The 22,669-nt window shown below is 44.4% G+C and overlaps 1 protein-coding gene across 3 annotated transcripts in view; it reads left to right on the forward strand.

The window, feature by feature from the left end:
• The window catches only part of PASD1 (PAS domain containing repressor 1), a 55,548-nt gene that overhangs the window by 20,129 nt on the left and 12,750 nt on the right, over window positions 1-22,669 (forward strand). For 2 of the 3 annotated variants that reach the window (XR_010433982.1, XM_064669790.1), the window contains exons 2-14: window positions 4,272-4,363; window positions 5,849-5,905; window positions 6,769-6,923; window positions 7,662-7,753; window positions 9,582-9,671; window positions 10,453-10,573; window positions 11,600-11,713; window positions 12,379-12,497; window positions 13,302-13,384; window positions 16,827-16,933; window positions 19,617-19,764; window positions 20,586-20,667; window positions 22,210-22,333. Coding sequence is in view for 1 of the 3 variants with exons in the window: in XM_064669790.1 (XP_064525860.1) it covers window positions 5,874-5,905; window positions 6,769-6,923; window positions 7,662-7,753; window positions 9,582-9,671; window positions 10,453-10,573; window positions 11,600-11,713; window positions 12,379-12,497; window positions 13,302-13,384; window positions 16,827-16,933; window positions 19,617-19,764; window positions 20,586-20,667; window positions 22,210-22,333 (1,267 nt within the window). In the remaining 2 variants the exon portion in view is untranslated. Of the gene's footprint in view, window positions 1-4,271; window positions 4,364-5,848; window positions 5,906-6,768; window positions 6,924-7,661; window positions 7,754-9,581; window positions 9,672-10,452; window positions 10,574-11,599; window positions 11,714-12,378; window positions 12,498-13,301; window positions 13,385-16,826; window positions 16,934-19,616; window positions 19,765-20,585; window positions 20,668-22,209; window positions 22,334-22,669 lie in introns of those variants that run through there. The other variant, XR_010433983.1, reaches the window with a different exon arrangement.

Below are 22,669 nucleotides of genomic sequence, written 5' to 3' on the forward strand. Positions count from 1 at the left end.
AGATACGCAACTGCCACACCTGTTTTAGTCTTTGCTTGTCTGCGTGGTGCTTTCACACCGAGCTGTGACAGAGCTGTGGTGAGGCCGTGCCCTGTGGGATTCTCTGGTGGAGGGGAATGTCACAGCTGTGCCAAGCAGCTACTACTGCTATTGCCCACTCCTGTGGCACCAGGACAAACATTTGTTGGGAGTGTGGGTAAGTTTGTCGTTGACACTGCTCAGCGTAAGAGAAATGCCTTTGCAGAGGAGGGCTGTGAGAGCCGCTACCTTGGCTTTCCTCCGTGCTCTGTGTGACAGGACAGTGCCCAGCAGTGGGTGGCACAGGACCAGGGCCAGGGATTCGATGCTCCTGGGCATCAGCAGAGGTGCTGATCCTTTCTGTGCTAAACAGCCGTAAAGATTCAGCTGCACTGTTTGGTTTTTCAAATGCCATTTGCATAAGCATCTTGTTGTTGAATCAGTAGCAGTTTACTGAAGAGGTTAAATTCTGTCTTTTAAAAACAAAATCAGCTGTTTAGCTGCCAACAACAGTCATGCCCTCCTGTTGCCTCAGGGAGAATGAAACATTGGCATACTGACATATAAATCATATTGCTGGAGAATGCATTAACTCTCTTATTTATGGCTGCATTGTGCCACACAGTGCTGCATCTTGTAATTGAGAGCTCTCTGATGAATTCATTGCATGTAAAATCTGTGGAAATTATTATCACAGCACATTTCCATAATTAAAATATTTCCTACATTATAGATTTGAAAAGTCCCTAACTGCTGTATGTTACTGAAATGCAAAATTCTATGAAAATTTAAATACAAACAAAACAAAATTTTTATGCATAGTGAGTGTTTTTCATTTCAGTGAGTTGTTATAGTTGGAAAAAGCAATCCAATCATCTGGATTCAGGGACCCTTTTTAGTTGACCCATGAAAGCTTTATTCATTGCTGATCATGAAGAGATGGGCAGCATCACATGTAGAATGATCTTTGCCTTGCCATTAGTGACAAAGCCAAATAATTAAAATTAAATCTATAATGAAACATTCATAGGAACTGTTAGTTTCAGGACATAATTCTTACTAATGTTATGTTCCATTAAGAGTTATCCTAAGGTAATGTTAATATTTTGAGGATTTGCAGCAAGTCAATAAATAAACATTTTCTTTAGTCAAAAGTTTGCAGTTTTAGATAACTCCTGAAGTCAGACAGTTCTGCAAAACAAAGAATTTTTTTTAAAATTCCCCCTTCCATTCTCTCTTCAGTAAAAAATGGGCCAGAATATTGCAGATAGCATGGAGTAATGCTTTAACTATTAGCTGTGTGTTTGTGAAGTCCATTTGTCTTGTTAAAGCTGTCATTTGGCTACATTACCCTTTCTGTAACCCTGGAAACAACTTCAAATACTGTGTTATTTGAAGAGTCTAAAACATGACATGCCCTTAAAATGCTATGAAGGTTTTTTGAGACTCCCTGTACAAAGAAAGAAAAAAAATCTTTTCCTTTTACAGAGGGCATTAAACATGATGGGTGTGCATTGCTTTGTGAGAAAGCTGATCCTCACCTGTTGTAGATGGGGTGAGAAATGATGCCAGCAACATGGACTAGTTTCCTCTTTACCTGCCCACAGAGTTCAGGAATCCCTCTGTCTAAGGGAGGGAGAGGATTTTCAGGAGGCAATAAATAAATTTTGATCCCTCTGGTTAATACAGTTAAGGTCAAAGAGATTCTATCTGGAGCTATTTAAAACACTCTTAACCTGCAGACATACTGCTGTTAGTAGTGCTAAGTGCCTTATCTGGCTGAGGAGTGTGTACAACCCTTATGAAACTATTCTTAAGTATTCTGGTTACTATATTTAGCTCTGTCTCATAACAAGACAAAAAGCACTTAGCTAAATGTAGTCCTGAAGTGCTTAATCCGATTAAGAATATTCTGTCCTTAGGTGTCTTCTACTAAGACTTTTTCTAGCTCACCATCCTGCTGCATCATGCAAAAAGCTTTTCTTTGTGTTTGGGCCTGTGAATTCTTTTGTGGCCATTTGTTCTGTTAGCACCTGGAAGTCTGGTGTTGTCCGAGGGCATCGCTCACATCCATTAGGAAGCCTCATCCCCCCACCCCGGCAGCTCACACCAGCCTTCCTGCAGCGGGGTGTGATTGCTGCTGCTGGAGATGGGAGAATCTGGGCTTCATTTCCCAGTTTAGACTCAGTGAGCACTAACTGGAGTGTTGACTCTCTCAGTGACCAAACAACTTCCCTCAGCTTGCTGCTATTCAAGCTGGCTGGCAGGCCAACCATGTGAATGAGGCAGAAAACCCACCAGGCTTCCCAGGAGTTTTCAGTTGTTAGAAAGCCTGTGGGCAAAGTTTCTTCATAAAGCTTTGCCCTCCAAGGTCGGGAAGAATCCTTTTCTTTGGCTGAATTTTTGCATGCTTAAGTCTGGATACAAAGAACGTTCCCTGAAAAATTGTGGTAGGTCTGTTTGTGTATCCACAAGCATCTTTTTCATAATTTAACCCACTGCTTTTAAAAGAGTTTTCTTTATACCTGCGTGTCTCTGAATTTGTCACAGGTCACCACAATTTCTGTAGGGGTCGTTCTTCTAGAGGAGAAACAGCTGTATGATTGTGATAGAACAGCCCTGACGGACGAGCAGCAGGGACTGTGATAAGCACCTCAGCTCTGCAGTAGCTAAATAGGGTAACAAATAAGATCACACGCTCCTTTTGAACTGGAAGAAAAGCGTGTAACTTGACTAGCGTACGACCGCTGAGAGAACAGAAGCGGAGCAGATCACTAAGTTTGAACTTGCTACGCAGGTGTTGTTATCAGTTGCAGCTTCACTGAGGGTGTCAGGAGTTGCGTGATATTTTCCCTGGAAGTTCATATTCCAAACTGAAAATAATCCCAACTCAATTTTTTACTGGTTCACTTACTACTGAAGCACATCAGATATTTTATATGTTACCCTTATACTTCTGCTGTGTCAGAAGGTTCAAGCCTCTTGCAGTAACTTCCATATTACAGTTTATAGTGACTGTATCACTTTATCTGAGCCAATTTTTTTTTGAGCACATGGACTGACATAATTTCATTTATTGGCCGTGAGCAGGAATTTGGCCTGTTTTCTTGAGTTACTCACCTAAACCTCCCCTGCAAGCCCTGTCACCATATCACTGTTCAGGATCTCTGTTGCTCATGGTTTTTAGCTTCAGCCACACAATGCCCCCACCCTGTCCTGGCTGCCCTCTCCAGCGTGCTCGCCTGACGTGTGTCCCTTGTAGCAGTTTTCCAGCCAGCTTCTTGTGTGCCCTTTCCTTTGAGGTGTTTTCACTAGCTGGAGAAACAAACAAGCTCTTGCTAGTCCTTTAGATGATCCAAATGAGGGATATGTTTCTTTGTTCACCACAGTTACAAGTATGCAACCCCTGGTAGTGGCAGAGAGCTTTTTGCAGTGTCCTGGGCTGATGTTGGAACTAATGATAATGGGAGAAACAACCTGGGTTCAGAGTGGGAAGGCCCTTCGGGTCATTAGCAGCTTGTTAAGCTTGGAAGCCCAGCACTTGGCTATTGTGGGAGGTATTACTGCCAGCCATGGACAGTCTGGTTGTGTTCGTGTCCTTCCTGAGAGTGAAGCTCATCTGAAGCCAAACAAGTTTTGACAGTGATGGTTTCCGAGGGGGCAGTCCTGTGGTGTGGGTATGGCCAGGAGTTCAGGGTGTGCGTTGGTAAGCATTTAAATCCCAAATGAAAAGGAGATTTTGTGTGTCCCATCAGTGGCAAATCTTAATGGGAGGCCTTAGGTCAATCCATTGGTGGGTGGTTGGGGCTTGCACTGACTTTTGCTGGTCGTGTTTGTCTCAAAGGAGGTTTTGGTTGCACAATTTGATAGGTGAGGTACAGATCATACTTTCTGGTTTTCACAGCACACATACCAGGTAAACTGTCATACTTTGGAAGAAGTCCAATCAATCCTTAGTGGCTCCAAGCTAGTAGGGCTGTTCCACCACCCTACTGAACCACATGGCTTTTTGGACATGAGAGGTCACATTGGCTTTCCCAGGCTGCTCCTGTGGCAGCAGTAGTGCCCACAGAGCCAGGAGCCTGAGAACTTGGTCCAGTTCCCATTGCTGGAGGCTTTGCTGAGCTTTCATCAGTCATATTGAGCATGTTTCTAGCTTGTGGTGGTAGACTTTTCTCAGACTGAAGTGATTGCTGCTCTCTAGGCTGTCTTGCCTGCAACCATGTTTTAACTGGACTTGCTTTTTATTCCAGGATTAATTTTTCTCCGTCTCTATTTACATGGTGATAAGAAGTGCTAATCCCACTCTGTCAGTCTGGACTGATGAATCTGAGGAATAGAACAGGTAACTTCTAATTTGGCTTGTAGCTTTTGGTGACTCAAGCAATAAGAACCACTCCCTTCCCATGGAGTGCATTCATATTTTGGAACAAAAGAATTCATACAGTTTCTTCTGCCCAGGTCGTCTGCAGGGAGGGAGATCCTTGCCCTGGAGCAGGCAAGGAAGGATAAAAATGTGTAGCTTTTACTGTGAGCAGCATCTTTGACATCCTGTCAGTTGTGGGTGGTTTTATTTTGTGCTACTTTTATAGCCACCAAGTTCTTTGAGCTTGGAGTAGTCTCAAAACAGAAAAAATCTTTTGGATGTACCTGTTGAAAGATGCCCCTTGGGTGCTGGGCAATGTGGGAGGGTTTTGTAGTGAGAGTGCTCGCTAGAGACGGAGGTAGATTGGTGCTGATGCTGGTTAGGGGTGCGGTTTCCTTTTTGGAGGTGTCTGAGGGAGGTAAAATCCAGCAGAGCTGACCCAGGCGATGCAGCATGAAGTGACAGCAGCTGTCTCACCTGCACCCGCCTGGCTTCCCATCCCTTGGATTTAGCCCATCTGAGTCACAGAAAGCAAGGCACCAGTGAAGAAGTTACCCTTGTGTTGAATTTTCCATCATTTGATGGGGCTCGAGAGTACTGTGTCCTTACTGGGAGTTGTTGCCAACTGTTCTCCTTACCTGTGCCGCAAGAACAGGTAAGACGAAGGCAGCAGCACGCAGTGGCTGTTCTGATGCAGGAGTATATAGAACCCAGGGAACCCAGGTCACACTCCCTTCTTTTCTTTGTTTAGTGCCAGGTGAGGAAATTCTAATTTGAAGTCTTGGGTATGAACCCCAGTACTGGGACACAGCTCTGATGATATGGGGCAAGTCCACCAGTGCAAGTGGCAGCCATTGGTTGCAAGATGCTTTGGATGAACCTGTCTATCATATCATCTCTCAGATATCCTGATAGTAGCCTGCTGTTGCCTAATACTAATCCTTTAGGGGATTAGCACAGTTTCTTTCTTTCTTCTATGTCCTTCCACTGGGAAAGAAATCTCAGATGTATTTCAAGCAGCGCAGTGCTCGAAATCAACTGGCAGCCTGTAATTTCCCAAAACAGGGCCAGGCGAGGTGCTGCCTGGTACAGACAGTGTCAAATCAGCTCTCACATTTGCAGGGAAGATGCTGACTGCTGCGCAGAGTTAAGTGCTTCGGCAGGATTCCCTATCCTGGTGCAGAGGGGAGTACAAAGGCAGCTGAAGGGCTGCTGGCTTTCAGCTCTTTCCCTCTAAAGTCATGGTTATTGTAGTTGTATGGGCGTGTAGCAACGGTTTCACTTCTCAAGCCTCAGTAGCTGACTGAGCAAGCAAGGAAGTACATAACAAGAGTGAAGTTTGGGAAAGGGAAGATTGAAACATCCAGGAGGTCTTAAAGTACAAACCAGTAAGCTCCATATTTTGACATTCTTACCAAGATCAGGAAATATATTTAAGTAAGTACTTCTGTCTTTTCCTTCCAGAGCCCTGTGTTGTGTAAACGAACTGATGGATGAAGATGAGAAGGACAGGGCAAAGAGGTATGTCAGGATTCACACCTGGAGGAGAACTGTAAATGCTGTGTTGTCCAGTGCTTGACAAAGTACTTGACAGTGCTGATGTCAAAGCCCCCATGCAGTTTACGCTGTGTGTATAGAGGACCACAAGCAACATAATGAAGTCACCATTTTCGGGCTTCTCATAGTGTTTGACCACTCCTACCATGAGTTAATCAGCTGAGTGGTCCTTAAATTACATTGTTGTGCCCTCAGGATCTCATCCCATGGCTATTTATTATCTTGATGCAGGACTCCTGACCTGAGATTTTATTGGCATCAAGCAGCATTGCCCAGCTGGGGTAGAGTTCCCCATGAAACTTAGAGAGCAGTCCTGCTTTAGCATGGGTATGAGTTAGTTTCCCATCAGAGAAGCATTTGGCTTAGTTCTAATTAGTCATCATACACAAGTGCCAAAACAGAGATGGCTGTGAACATAAATGCTGGATCTGAGAACCTCCAAATGCCAACCTGAATATGAATGGAAATGCTTTCTGCATACCACACTCAGTCTAGATCACAGGAAGTATGTATCATCATGAATACACTCGTAAAGCAAATTAATTACTCCTGGAAAATGTTGTATGAAAATAGGATTTTCTCAGATATGAGTATTGGAAAGAACATTTTGGAAGAAACTGAGTGGATTTGCTTCCTCGTTTATTGTTTTTAATGGAGGGGAAAACCCTAATGAAACATTCTTAAATTGTATTAATGTGAGCTGGAAACTAGTCTGTGGTTCTGCAGTTAGACTCTCAACACAGTGTTCTGGTGGGACAGGGCAGTTCACCTCATCCTGGTTTGAGCTGCAGGTCTTTCATTCTGTCATATATGTTTCTGTTGCTCAGGGCATCACGCAACAAATCTGAAAAGAAGAGGAGAGACCAGTTCAATGTCCTCATTAAAGAGCTTTGCACGATGCTGCAGGGCCATGGCCACCCTCTCAAGATGGACAAGTCCACAATACTGCAGAGGACCATCGACTTCCTACAGAAGCAGAAAGGTACTGGAGGGTGCTGGCTCTGCATCTGCCCAGCAGACAGTGTCCACTCAGAAAATGAAAACTCTTTTTCCCAAGTGCCTCAGACCTCCAGAGAGGGCATGAGCCTAAGTGAGGGGCAGAATAAGGCACAGAAGTTGGCCTCAGGAAATGGGCTAGAGTGCTGACCAGTTAAATATAGACAGATTTGAAAAGATGCCCTTTAATATAGGGACATCATTTCCCTCACTGGCCTCCACATCCCTTGGCCTGCTTTGTACACTCTCAAACAGAGCATGAGGGAGGAAAAACTGAGGAACAGCACCCACTACAAAAGCAAGGGGAAAGGGAATTCTAAGCCATGCTCCCAGGTCTCCTGGGTTAGGAGGTGACTGAGTGCAGCCTTTCCTGCTGCCTGGGCACTCCTGAGAGCCTTACTGAAACAGCTCCAGAGTCACAGACACCCTCTGCTCACAGGAATGCTCTACCACTCTGAAATTAGCCCTCTGACCATAATTTTGGAAGGATATCTTCAGACCACCCAAAATGTCTCCATTTCCCTTTCCCTTTCTTGATTTCTAATGTATTTGTATCATGATGACATAGAAGATGAGTGTTGCATGCAAGAAGGATTTGTGTGAAGAATGATCTGTGGATGATTCCTCTGAAAGCCCTCTTTAAAGAAATCTAGCGTTACTTGAAAAGGAAAAAACAATCTAAGAAGCATGACTCATGTTGCTTTTTTGATGTTTTCTCTTTAAGAAATCACAGCACAGACAGAAGCCTGTGAGATTAGACAAGACTGGAAGCCTTCATTTCTTAGCAACGAGGAGTTCACCCAGTTGATGTTAGAGGTAAGAAGAAATTAAAGCTGCATAGATTAGTGAGAAGTAATCAGTTCAGTGGAGTAGTTCAGAGACGTACAGTTCTTTTTCACCTGTAGGTCCCAATGCTAATGATTTCTACTCTTGCTGGCACATACAATACAAATCTGACAGAGACCAATGTGCTAAATGTGCTTTGCAGACACAGAATTAAAAATATGATTGCTTCCCCTGAAAGATAAACACCTTTTCATTTAGGAATGGAGACTGATTTGGCCCAGTTTCGACCTGGTGAGAGAGGAAAAAGAGAATTTCCCTTCTCAGAAGAGCTGCTGGAGCTAGCAGTTTTAGGGAAAACTTGAAAGGACCTGAAAAAGCAGAGCAGCTCTCTTCCTCCCACATCCCATTAGCCAGGCAGCATTGCCTTGCTGCCTCTGCAGCTGCTTGCTGTGCGCTGCTGTACTTGTGATGTGAGTGCTGTCTCTTGTGCTTGGATTGCCTTTCAGTGCATTCAGGAGAACAGCTCTGATACTCCCACCTCTAAAATGCTTCTCTGGTCTAGAAACACCCCACAAGCCTACATTCCTCCTTTCTTAAGGCCATGACGCTGGGTCTGTGCTTGTGCTCCTCTGGCGAGGACATCTCCTGCCCTGTGTGGGCAGCTGCTGCTCTTTGCCCCACCAAAATAAGGGTGTATGCTGGGCTGAGCTGGGAGGTGCTGCAGTGTCTTAGTTACTCCTTTTCATCGGGATGTCATGACTCACCTCCCTGGAAAAGTCTGTTCATTTTTTCTGGGAATCTCTCTCACCAAACAAGCTAGCTTGTTCCAACTGAATCAGAACAAATTCCCCCCTTAGATGGGAAGTGGTGGGGAGAGCGAGCCCTTTAATAACTGCTGGCTTGCTGGACTTTGTTAGACTTTGCCAGTTAAGCAGTTTGCTTAAAATCAGTGGTTTTTTTCCCAGAGAGGACTTATTTTGAGCAAAGGCAGTGAGGTGGGAGAGATGATGAGTGCTGCATCTTTGGCTCCCTGTATCTAATCTGCAGAGCAGCCTAACTATGTCTTCAGAAGAGCTGGCTTTGTGCACGGTGCTGACCAGCTATTAAACCTCCCAGATCTTGATGTTAGAGAAGAATAGGGACAGACACTGAGTAAATGGTACAAGGAGATGTTGTGAAGAATAGGGAGAACACTCAAGGAGGAAAGCACAGGCAGTGACTTAAAAGGGACAGAGAGCTTTGACTCTGGGACAGAAACTGCTGTGAACATGAAAGGGGAAACAAAAAAAGCCTTAACATTGTTTTGTCACTAGCCATACAAATCAGTACTTTAATCAAAATAAATAACGCTTTAAATCTTCTCCATATTGTCCATAAATTGCTAAAAATAAATCATTGTATCATTTTTCCGTCTCTGCTTATCCATCCATCCATCCATCTATCCATCCATCCACAGTGCTGGGTTTGCCATGATGATATCTACCATCTCCTTACGCACTGAGTTTGTTAACTGTTGTGTAACTCAGAACACATAATGAAGTGACTGAAGTCTCTGGGATTGTGTGGGTGTTGAAATTCTAAGCATCACTGTTTTGCTTCATGTTAAATAAATGCTCACTGGGTGAAAAATACAAGTCAATTTAAGAATAATGAGCAAATAAGAATATAAAAAGAATGTTGAATTAGACAGCATGTATAATTTTTGGTTTTCCACATTGAACTATCATTTCCGTGATTAATTTCTGCTAAGTTTAGGCTGTTGGAGGCATCACTAAAGAATCAATTAGCCTATTATATTCTAAGTTGCTACCTTTCATAATTCTTTTTTTTTTCTTTTTTGTCTGCCTATTATCATTAGGCACTGGATGGCTTTCTCATTGCTCTTACCACTGATGGGATTATTATTTATGTATCTGATAGTGTTTCGTCTCTGCTCGGACACTTACCGGTAAGTTCTGACCACTCAATATGAGGCTCATTATTTCAGGACTAAATCTATGCTCTTCTAATGACACTGGGTTTTCCTACTTCTAGCCCATAGTCTTCAGTAACAAATGTGTGGCCTCAGAGCTTTCTGGGAGAATTTCTAGAAACCAGTTAGCTGTTAGGTGCATAAATTTCAGCTTGGCCCCTCAAAAACATTTTTCTCTTAATCTAGTGCCAAGCATGAGGCACCAACAATGCTATATAAGAGGGCAGATTTAAGCACATGGTTAGCTGAATGTCCTGATGTGCAAAGAACAAATCTGTGCTGACATTTTGGTAGAACCCCTTTAGTCAGGATGTGTGGGTTGATCAGCACTGAATCACTTGCAGGTCAAGATGATTCTGCCAGATGTTCAGCCTAGAAGACAAATGGAGGATGTGAGGAGGAGCTCTCTCACTTCTGTCATGCTTCCAAAGGAAAATGTTTCACATTTTCATTTTGAAATGATACTTATCATCATGTTACATTCCTGTGGTACCAGGGTTTCTTCTCCTACTTATATCTCCCTGAACTGAGGGGGCAAACTCTGGGACTCGTTCAACCTTCTGCAAATAGATAGTAACCCTGGGGTAAAATAACCTAAGGGCTGTGTTCTGCCCTGGATCCATCTGCAGATTGACTGGGCTTCCTTGTCTTAGGCATCAGCTAGATCAGCAGCGTCTGTGCTCTGCTGCGGGATGAAAAGGCGTGTGGTTGTGTCAGGCTGTACTGCTGAACATGACAAAGCATTCTTTTGTATCAGTCAGATTTGGTGGACCAAAATATATTAAACTTTCTGCCTGAGCGGGAACAGAGCGAAGTGTACAAGCTCCTTTCTCCACATGTGCTCATGACAGATCCTGTTGCAGCTGATTTTCTAAATGGTAAGCTCTGCTCTTGTCTGTCAGTCAGGGAAGTTTGCCAAAGGCGAACAGCTCCCAGGGGAGCCTGCACAGGGTTCTCCAGCTATTTAATTCTTCTGCCTGCCACTGCTGTTTTACTGTATTTGTGGGTTTTAGTGCATCACATCATCTAATGTTCCTGTGTGTTCCCAATACTTGCTCTTTGATTTGGGCAGTCTTTGTTTTACTGTCTGCTTTGTCCCATAGGACAGTGAAGTTGCCCTCATTACATGTTTTTCCTCCTACCTGAACAGTCCATCCAGATCTGTATTGCTGGCTGCTGTCCCACCCCCAGAATGTCTCTTTCTCCTAGAAAATGTCCCCAGCACCAGAGCAGGCAGCAGCATCTTCCTATCATCCACGTTTTACCAAGGCTATGTTGGCTTCCCTCTTTCCCAGTGGGTTCACCATGTCTGAGCAGCACTGGCCTCCCCTCCCTGCTGCCCCGTGAGCATCATTGGGAGCTGAGCAGCCCTTGTGCTGATGGTGCTCCGCCCTGAGGGTGGTTTCCCTCTGGCTGAAGGCCGCGTGGTCTAATCCATAGAGTTCAGACTTGGGGCAGAAAACTGGATGAGAGCTTGGCATGGTGCCCTCCACTGCTAATGGAGAGGCTTAGGGTGAGTTCAGTGCCCTTTGGATCTGGGTCCTACTGAGCAGTGCCAGAGCAGAGTACTGCAATGTCATGTAACTGCTTTGTGTGAAATTCTGCAAACTATGAAGTCAGGGGAAAATCCCCCTGGTCGGTATAGCCAGGGCTTCACTCCTGGAGTGCTGGAGCAAAGCCATTTGAGAAAGGGTGAGAATACATTTCCTTAAACAGAACCAGCTGATAATTGCTCCTAGTATTTATATATTTACTGTCGGGTTTCAAGAGCATCCCAGAAGGGTGTGCTCAAATACCACAGCACAGGGTTGGTGTAAGCACCTGATAAATTGAGCATGTGAGTGTGTTAAACTACAGATTTCTAGTAACATTGCCTGTGTCTCCCTCTCTTTCTCTCATTTCAGCAGAAAAACAAATAGAGTTTTGCTGCCATTTAGCAAGAGGCAGTTTAGATCCAAATGAACCCCTGATGTATGAATATGTGAAATTTGTAGTGGATTTTAAATATTTTACTCATGGTAAGTTACTGCTCCAGCCTACCTTCTTCACCTCTTTCATTTAAATTGTGTCCTTATCTGTAGCATCCTAAAGACCTTGTTCAGCTGAAAATGCCCTGTAATTGTCAAGGATGGAATGAGCTGTGGATATATTGAATATTTTTTTCATACGAAAGTGGTGGTGAAGCTGTTGTTCAGAAGAGTGCACTCTCCTGCATGCTGTGCCTAAAGCTGGTACCAGACTGATAACACCTCCATTTGACCCACTGCCAATTGTAAAGCAGCCTACTTATTCAAATAACCGGTAAAATATGCTATTCTGTTTCACTCGTGTCAGTGAAATGACACTTTACAAAGATTAAATAGTTTGATATACCTGTAAAATCCTGAATCTTGCAAATTTTGACCTGGAGAAAGGCTGACAGGGAGACTGCAGCTGCACACTGCGAGCTGCTCAGAGCTGTCTTATGAAGCTCCCCTGCAAGCCAGGGATAGGTGATTACAGCTGTGTAACTTGGAGCCTAAAGGGTCATGCTTTAAATAACGTCAGCATGTATCAGTGTGGCATCACTTTGTGGGTAGGAGGAGTTGGTTGCTGGGGTGTCATCAGTCACTGTACCTGTCTTAACATGAAAAAAAAGCTCTCCTTCCTCATCGTCTTAAATAAATTGTCTGGTTGTGTCTAGTGCCTACACCCTCCTGTAATGGCTTTGAGTCAGCTATTGCACGAGCTTTCAGGTCAGCCACGGAGGAGCAGATTTGCCTCGTAGCGACTGTTCGTCTTGTCACACCGCAGTTCTTAAAGGTGAGACCCCTGTGCCTGCACCTCCCCCCTGCGTGGGGCTCAGCCGGTGCCCGGCTCGGTGGGCCCGTGGGAGCCAGCTGAGGCAACCTCTCAGGGAGCAGCACTGAGTGTTTGTGCAGGGGGTTAGTAAAGAAGAGAGGACACCGCTGCGTTTGGGAGTGGGAGATGACATAAGTGTGTATTTTGGAAAGGGGGGGTATAAAGCGAGAAGAGGTTGTTGTGTGATGGGCTGTCCCAGCGCGGGCAGCCCGGGAAGCACCAGGACAAGGTGACCAGCTACACCACTTGGGAATTTGCAGCCTTCAAAGGCATGCATCCCACCACCCTTGGTGTAAGGAAGCCACTTGCACCTTAAAACAGTGTTTCATGGTTGAAACCGTGTTTCATGGGCTCTTTCTGCTGGTCTGTAAGTGTCCCGTGGTGCAGTGCAGTGATGACAGGGATAACGACCGTAGGTGCTGCTTGCTCAAGGGGGACATTAGCCACTTAATTATCCATATTCACATACCAATATTTGCAAAAAGCTGGGAAATTTTGCCTACAGAGTGCAAGATGAGACCCTTGGACTATTTATCCTAGCTCTGAAATTCAGCTCAGGGTAAATTATTCAGCCACTTTTCATCACTTCATGCATCCATAAAACAAGGTGTATACGTTCCTTAGAGGAAAATAAGTCAAGTGCTTTGTAAGCACTGTATTTTGCTATGGTTTATTATATCAACAAGATGTATCCTTGGTCTTGATAGCAGGCTCCTTTTGTCATTTCATAGAATTAAATGTCTCAATGTGCCAACTGTGTTGCAGGAGCTCTGCAATGTTGAAGAGCCATGTGAAGAATTCACGTCAAGGCATAGTTTAGAATGGAAGTTTTTATTCTTGGACCACAGGTAAGAGATTTGGGTTTAGTCACTGAAGAATAAATAAACTGCAGTTTAAAAATAGGAAATTTTGTGTAGGTATCACCAGAGATCCCAAGTGGAATAGTTCTAATTAGGTGAGACTAAGTAACACTATTGTGAACTTACCGGGCATCCTTAAGTGCTTCACTCTTTTCCATATTTTAAGCAGGTAAGAAACCGTAAAAAATGCTGGAAAACATCTAGAAAAATGTCAAACTTCACCAAGATAATAAGTCATTGAAACTGAGCAGTGTCAGTCCTGTTCCCTGTGTGGGTTTAGTTCTTTTGTTTTACAACTACAGCTTCCAGGCATCCTTCTAAATCTTTTGCGGTGTCAATAAGTTTTTGATTTTTCACCTTGAGAAATGATAGAATTTATGAAAATAAAAGAAAAAGCAGCAGATTCTAAGATTTAATTTGTATTAGTTCTTGACAATGCCATACGGTGGGCTAGGATTCAGCTTGGTGAATGAAACAGACTGGAACTGCTTTATTAAGCTGATTAATATAGGATTCATTTTCTTCAAAAGAAACTAGAGGGTTTTATTCACTTTTACTTCTCTGTATTTGACATGTATGCATAAGCACATTGCAAAATCCTACTCTTTCTGCTATCCCTTCCCTTGTGAGCTGTGCAAAGATAGTCATTACTAGAAATAGAAGACTGGTAAATAAGGCTGTAAGGAAAAAATATCCGTCAGGAAAAAACCGTAAATATCATTGCACATGTAAAGCAAGAAAGAGAGAGAGCAAATATAAATTATTATTAATTTATAGCTTATTTATTAATTTTATAACTTTCATCTGTATAGTACACAAGATGTGTCCCTCACACATCATGTTTTGAAGCATGGAGGAACTGACCCTGTGACAGCCCTACAATTGATGCTGTTTAGTTTGGGACAGTCAGATCATTGCTCGTGTATGGAAATCTTGCTGGAGTGGCTTTGTTAGACTTTAATTGGCCTGTCCAATAATGCATGTTTTCAGAATCAGCTGATTAACGTTAAGATTTGTAAAAGAGCCCTAAGCCCCTTACTTCACCAATGGAGTGAGCTGCTGTGTCCCAGCAGCTCCTGTGAATAAGGTGAGCAGGAACTACTTTGAAACCTGACAAAGAGTCTTCTGATGAATCTGGGTTATGACTCAGAGAGGAATCTCTGTGCCAGGTGCTTGCAGCCACTCCAGTCCCACTGATATCCCCAGCGAGGAAACCATTGTTACTGAGAGGAAATTAAACTGATGCAGATGCTGAGGCAGAATTTGTGACAGCCCCAGATGCAAGCGGTGAGCTCAAGACCCAAGAATGAGCATGAGATCGTGGGGGTTGTCTCATTTAATCATTGATTCAAACTGCTCTCCAGTACAGTCTGCAGGATGCTGTGAAATGTTGCTGTTTCTTGCTTATTTGCATCAACACAGGCTGCCTGATGCTGAGATATGCCATCAGCAGGGGCAGAGGGTTCCCAGCAGGAGCTGGAATCGGGACCTTTCATATCATGATCACAACTTAAATCAGAGTAAAGATAGATGGTGCAAAAAGGATTCCACAGATCTGGAATAACATGAGAAAAACAGGAAAAATCTGTATTCTGGGTCTTTATGTAAATATGTGTAGAGGAAGAAAGCCTGTCAGTTTTCATAATGATCTATTCCTCTTCTGCACTGTGGTACTGTTCTTATTTTCCCTTCATTTATTGAAAGAGTGCATCTGAAAGGCTCTCTGAAGACTGTGCATTCCCATTGCACAGTGAGTTGCAGGTCTCAAGGCTGGAACTTAAGCTAACAAAACGCTTTTAAATTGCTCCACAGGCAAGGCAGCTCCTTGTCAAATGACAGATGAGGAAAATTTTGTGATTGCTTTCTCATATAAAGAGCCCTGGCAATATTCAGGAAGGTATAATACTTTCCTGATCAGCTTAAGTGTTTATCTGATGTGCATCTCAAAGACATTATTGTATTGAATATAAGTATGTCATCAAAAATAGGAGAGAAAGTGATGTGTTCTGCCAAAGAGACAGCAAGGAAGGACACTTTCATAAATACACATATTATCATCATTAACAGAAATCTGGGTCACATGAGGGAAAGGAACACAGTGCTCTATGAAAAGTTACTTGAATAAGTAAAGCTGCATTGTGGCAGAGACCACTGTGTACTCAGCACACACTGTTTCAAGAGATTTGCTATTGAGAGGAGGATTGGCTTTCCCAGCTAACCCCTTGTGCTGAGACTCAGGAACTCCTGCTCAAACCTTGATCCTCTTGGGACTGCTGTTTAGCAGACCCCTAGCTATCCTCCTTTTCTCCCCATTTCCCATCTGGTGCCAGGCTGCCTGCAGTTGTGGGGAAGAGGGAGGTTATAGACCTGCCTGGCCTCTCTTTAGTTGACTGATCTACGTGCACTGTGTCTCTTAGGAGTGCAAATGTAGAGCTGGGTGCCTTAACCAAGAGAGAAAACTTCCCACATTAATAACCAAGGAACTCAGGACTGATCCATCCAAATCCAAATGTACTATATTTAAATCACTTTTTACTTCTATTCTTAGCCACTTTATGGCATTTACCTTCCTTAAGAGCACTCAGCACACCAAGAGAAAGGCAGCGGGGGAGGCAGGTTTGATAAGGCACCATCCCCTTCAGCCTGCCCTGTTATGAGTCATTAACCATTTCACTAACACACCACCACCTTATTCCTGAGAAACACACTGATCTTGGCAGGTGAGCCCCACACTATCAGCATATCCTGCAGCCAGAACAAACAAATCTAGAATTGACAGCACAATAGTGAGTTAAGTCACTGCAATGTGCCTATCTAAATACTTCATTGACTCCTTATCTACCTGCCAAAGCTAAAGCAGTCCTAAATCAGCCCTGTACCTATTGCTATCTATACTACCAACACAGGAAGTTTTGCTGGCTATAATTTCCCAAGTTTTTCCATGAGAGCCATTGCTTTTTCTCTTACCCAAGCTGGTCCTGAAACACACTGCAGCTTCCCACTTGCTCTTTCTTCTACAGATCCTACCCAGATGACATTTACATCCAACCTACTGGATAATTTTACTCCAGCTCCGAGTTGTTATGCACAGGAGCAGCCGTAGCGTTTCTCAAGCTGCGTCTCACAAGCATCCTTAATGAATTGAGTCACTCGCATACGTACATGCCTTTCTCTACACCCACGTAATGAATAGGCTATGAAACAGTAAACACACACCTTTTCATTTTCTCAGTTTTTACCTCTCCCTCGCTGTGGTTTTTTTTGTTTTGTTTGTCTGTGACGATACCTTGTTGCGTATATGAAAACCCATTCCTGATTTCTCTGCTGAGTGAACGATCGAGGTTTTTGTTGCTGGTATCACAGCCTATCTGCCAGGATGTCAAAGCATCGGGTTTTGTGCTCATTCCCTCCCCCTTTGCTTCCTTTCTAGGGCTCCACCTATTATAGGATACTTACCCTTTGAGGTTCTGGGAACGTCAGGGTATGATTACTACCACGCAGATGACCTGGAGCTTCTTGCTAGGTGCCATGAACACTGTAAGTTCCCCTCCCTCTGCAGCCTGCCTGTCTTTGATCTCGTTTGTCACTTGTGCAAAACCCTTTACTGTCGTCACAAAAAGCATCTTCTTCACAAGGGAATTCTCTCTTTCCGTGGCAGACTGTCATAGCTGATGCTTACCAGGGAGGTTGAAATCTGCAGAATTCACTCAGATCGGGAACTGTTTGTGCAGGTTTCCTAAATTGGTAGATATCTTGTTTGAGCACAGGTTGTCTGAGATTAATAGATTGGAAGTCAAAACTTTTCCCCCTCTGCCCCCCGTTTGTGAGGGCAGCCCCAAAACCCTGTGAATTTTGTTGATTGTTACAGTTCATGGGTTCTTGCTGTTTACCCTGGGCTCCAGAACCAGCCATGGGACTCAGCTCACCAAAAGGCCTTCTGAGAGCAACATTTGGTTCACCTACCTATGCAGTTAGTTGTTGTGAACCTCACTTACTCATTAGTAAAATGCTTCTGGAGATTCAGAATTTTTTTACATACAAAAGTACCGATTACAGTTTCCCTGTGGGTAAAGATGGCTCATCGAAGATGGCTCACTTTCAGTTGACCTGAAAGTAAAGCAGTAAAGCAGAAGAGTCCGGTTCAGGCTGATGTATGAACACCAAAGAAGGCCGATTGAGTTCATCTTTGTGCAAGGAGAAATAGTGTGACCCGTGGGAGCCAGGGCAGGGAGAACTTTGCTTGAGGACCGTGGCAGTGCAGCCTGCTGAAGGCTAGAGTTGATGCAAGGAAGGGCAAGAGGTGTCTGCATATGTGGTCTACTCTTAATCAGTGTGCTGTTCCTACCAGATGTGAGATGCCTTACCCCTGAGTTCATGATTTTTCCATTTTATTAGGTGCATTTCAGACTGAGATATTTAGCCAGAATTATGTCTGTCCTCCACTGGCTTTGCCTTGCCAGGCAAAAATTGCAATAAAAAATGACTACATACTTTGTAAAGTGCATCTAGGTAATCAGATATTTTGCTAAGAAATATTACTTAGAGGTTTCCTGGGGGAAAACTGTCTGTTTGTCTCTCTATTATCTCTGCTTGAAAGGAGAGTGTTTTGTCAAAAGGAAACAAGGACACCCCAGAGAGTGGAGCAAGTGGGATGCTGTAATTACTCTCAGATGCAGAGCAGTGCAATGTAGGGACCAAGAAATTCCACAGCCCCCCAGCCCACTGGAGTGAGACAAGCTGCTTCACCTCTGAGTTGCAAACCACCCCCATCTCTACCAAGTACCCTCTTCCACTTTACATATATGAGGTGCTGAGGGGCCTAGTAGAGGATGGAGAAAATGACTTCTCTGATTGTTGTTTCCCTGCTGATTTCTCTGCCCTGTCAAGGCAAAGCACTGGTACAACAGCTGTCAGGGAGGCAGGTTGCCTGACTGAGAGCACGGAGGAGGCTGTGAAAGGGGCAGACACAAGTCGTGTCAAGCTCAGCAAGTGTGTCGATGGGAATATTAACAGAGTGTTTTAATTGCTTTAATGTACAGTACTTCTTAGTCCTGTTTGCTTAAAAGACCATTCAGACAGAAGTGACCTACTTAAGCAGACAGTGTCCTTTTAGTGATGTGTGTGTGCAGTTTGATGTAGACACAAACTATACTGAGAGTGGGTCAGATCACTCAGCAGAGAATTGATTGCATGATTTATGTTCTACATCCCTACTAGCCATGGATTTCTCTTACATATTAAAGGAGTATTCGCACAACACACCTGTAGGAAAGGATCTTTTAATTTTACTGCACAAGGGAAGGTGCTGGCAAAATGACTTAGAGAAGTTGCTCCAGGACATCTCTGCCATGACCAGGAGCTGAGGGATCCCCAGCACAGCATGTTAGCCAGAAGACCTCTGCTAAGTGCTTCATCTAAAGGCCATCACTGTTAATGGGATCACTAAAGAAGTTAGTCCTGATATTTTAACAAAGTAGAGTGATGGTGAGTGAACACACACGGGATAGTGTGGCTTGATAAGTTCCTGTTTGTTAGGTTGACAACTCTGGGCAGGCATCTTGCCTACTGCCAAGTGAAATGGATTTGCTGAAACCACATTGTATGTTAGTTTACATTAATTATTGGTATTTTATGTGAACATGTTTCATTTTGTACTCCCAGCAGTCCAGAACAATTAGTGTGGTTAATGTAGTTCCCCTCATTATTTTCCAGTTGTAGTACAGCACTTGAGATTTTTCTGGATGTAGGCTGATAATATGTACCAGGTCTGCTGTATTTAGGTGATCTCTTGGAAGAAAACTCTCAGTTAAACTGCTAAAACTCCACTATCTTATTGTTTATTGGGATTCTGACTTCACACCTTCAGTGTCTGAAATGCATTCTCATGTACATGTGAAAGGCAAGTACTTTAAATAGTGTTATTTATGCTTATTTCAGGGGAGCCCATGAATAAGTTATAGGTATATAGCTAGTGATAGTTATACCAGTTATAAGAGCAATCTCAAAATACCAAAGGGCACTCCTGAAAGTTAGCAGAAAAGGACCCAAACAAAAGCTGAGTACATGGTTGTGTATCATCTGTCGTGTTTATAAAGCTCAAGAGCCATTTTGGCACTGCCACAGTCTGTGAGAGGTGTGTGGCACTCAGTGGTTTTTTTAATTACCTTTGCACTAGGAAATCCCTGTTTGCTATAAATTGCTTTCTTTTTTTGTTAAACAGTGATGCAGTTTGGAAAAGGAAAGTCCTGTTACTATCGATTCCTGACCAAAGGCCAGCAGTGGATATGGCTGCAGACACACTACTACATCACCTACCACCAGTGGAATTCCAAGCCCGAGTTCATCGTTTGCACTCACCTGGTAGTTAGGTAGGACCAAGCACCAAACCCTTCACAGAGTGTGTCTCAGTGTTCAGCCATTACTTTTTCTAGTTCTGTTTTGTGTTAACCAAGTATTTGCTGTGCCTACTGACACATTAAGATGGTATGTAATTCCATAAAACTATTATGACAGGGAACATGTATTTTCATTACTCTTTTTCCTTTTTCATCAACCGGGCCAAAAACCTGGAAGCCACTGTTGGCCAAGTCTACCAGTGTGTTACCTTCCCCTTTTATCCCTAGTGATGACATGGCCATTGAAAGATTTAAAGCTGTTAAGAATCAGATGGCTTTATGGTCATGAATGGGATCGTATATCTCCTACAAAACGTTTTGATCAGAGTTTTAAATATTTATGACTTGAAGTTAGCTGCTGGCTTGCAAGCCTTATTCCTCACCCCAAATCCAGCTCAAGATCCTCCCCTAGTGGAAAGCTGCTTACCCTGAGTTCCAACTCGTGCTGGAAGGCAGTGCATGTGTGGGATGCTCTGTGATATGAACCTTCTGGAGGGGGATCTGCTTTATTACCACTGCCATCATTACAGGCTCTGCAGTCCTGGGTGCAGTGGGATGGGACACTGCTCTGTTGTTTCTAATCTGTGGAATTACTCACAGATTGCTAGGCTCTATGATGATGATCCTTTAAGTACCTTGTATATTGAGAGAGTGTGAGTGCGTTGTGCAAAGCTTGGGGCTCAATATGAAAACTTCACAGCGGCCTGTATAGTAAGATAGTTACCACAGAGTAAACAGTATCTAGACTGAAAAAATGGATTTGAAATGGGTTTTGGTTTTTTTGGGTTTTTTAGTTATGCAGAAGTTCGGGCTGAGAGAAGGCGAGATCTTGGCCTTGAAGAGTCATCAATTGAACTGGCATCCTCTTCTCTAAAGGTACCGTGTCCCTTCACAATTGAGAAAGAAGGTGTTTAAACCAAACCGAGTAGTCACTTACCAATCTTAGGAAAATACCTGTTATTGCTTCTCCTTTTTCTTTATTCCCATTTTGTTCCAAGCCTTCAGCTGGGTTATGACTCAGGCAGATCCTGAGAAGTTTTCCTCTGCATAGCTCTAAACTGCCCAACGTGGCTCAAGGCAGGCTGGATGAGCTTTGAGCAACCTGGTCTTAGTGGAAGGTGTCCCTGCCCTTAGCAGAGGGATTGGAACTAGATGATCTTTAAGGTCCCTTCCCACCCAGAGCATTCTCTGATTCCATAATAACTGCAAATTCAGCAGTTCAATTTCTCTGTTCTGCTCCTTGTTATCTTTCTGAGACCATTACACAAACAACAGGTTAAACCTCCCTAGCTCAGAAGCAGAAAAGCAGAGCTGGAGATGGAGGTTAGATTGCTGTACCTGTCAGCCTTAGTAAGGTGCAGAGGATCCAAGTGCAGGGCAATATTACAGGGTACCTGTTTTGCTAGTGCCAAGTTGTCACTGATAATCAGATGAAGATTGGAAGCAAAGGGAAAACACTTATCCCAGATTTTAGTTCTACTGTTGGATCGCATCAGGTGTAGGATTGTGACCAGAGCATTAACTTCTATGGCTTGAATCAGTCTGGCATCTCAACCCAGTTGACAAGGTCATTTTAATTACTTTTAAATTCTTCCTCTCAGTAGTTTACAGATAAGACCACCAAAGTAATTTCAAGTGGATTGTTGTGCAGTTATCATTCCATTAGCTTCATTGATCTTCAAACATTACTCTTGGGAGGTCAGGCTGTTCCCCTCTGTGCATGTGCTGCCTGGTTCCTGCCCAGAACAGCCTGCTGGGAGACACTGCTCCCCAGGGAGCAGCAAGTGGGGTTACAGCTCCCAGCATCACCCTGTACCTGTCCCCCTCAGGAGACGTTTGCTGTAGGTTCTCCTGGGGCTGCAGCTGATGTTCCCATGCCACTGCTCCACATATCTTCTAGGTCATCTCTCTCCATCTCTGCAATGGATAAAACCATTCCCCAGCCAGCCCCTCGGGCTGCCTTCTCTCATTCCCCCCTGCCACCACACCCCAGTGTGCCACAGCCAACCAGCTGTGACATTCCTGAAGAGATCCGGCAGAAAGGAGCTGACTATAAAAGCTTATTTCCTTTTGCCCACAGCTCTGTGGGCAGGGAAGCAGGAGGGTGGCACGCTGGAGCAGGGGACACGGGCAGGAATCTCCATGGCATTTGCCTGACACGTGGTGTGTCCCTTCCACTGCTGCTCACTGTCATCAGATGGGTGTCCCAGGCACCTCCCCAAGCCGGGGTGCCTCGGGCATGATTCTGAAGATCATGTCTACCTGAAGGCTTTAGGGTGAACAGAGTGAGTGGGATTTGGTGCTGCACACCCAGCCGGTTGTTTTCCTCTGCAAACAAATGGTCAGGGAGGTGGAGGTCCCCTCCAGTGCCATCCCCCCCCACTGACGATCTCACCGCTTGTGCTTCGCTCCCCGCAGAGCCACAGCAGCTACCTGGACGTGGGGCAGTGCGGCAGCAGCCAGGACGCCAGCCGGGAGGGAGTGTCACTGTCATCCCACAGCTCCCGGCGCTCCTCGCACACCGCCCTCTCCGACTCCACGTGTAGGTGCCAGCGCCGCCGGGGACAGCCCAGCATGGGGGCAAGGAGTGGGCTGGAGGGCAGAGCAGCCTCCAAAATACTGGGGTTCTGCTGGAGGTGACCGAGCCGGGGTGGGAGGGAAATGCTCAGCACTGGGACCGACATACCGTGTCATAAAAAGTTACGGTGCAGCAACAGAGCCACGGCGACGTGCTGCCTCCTCCCTCTTAGCCCACTGCTGGTGTGAGAGCAGTTGTCCCTCGGTTTGTCACCAGCTGTTTGCTGTGGCTCAGAGGACAGGAGGTGGCTCGCTAGCTTGAGCTGAGCCCTGAATCTTACTGACAAAAGTTTTATTTTGG

Source organism: Pseudopipra pipra, chromosome 13 (genome assembly GCF_036250125.1).
Source record: "Pseudopipra pipra isolate bDixPip1 chromosome 13, bDixPip1.hap1, whole genome shotgun sequence".
Classification (NCBI taxonomy): domain Eukaryota; kingdom Metazoa; phylum Chordata; class Aves; order Passeriformes; family Pipridae; genus Pseudopipra; species Pseudopipra pipra.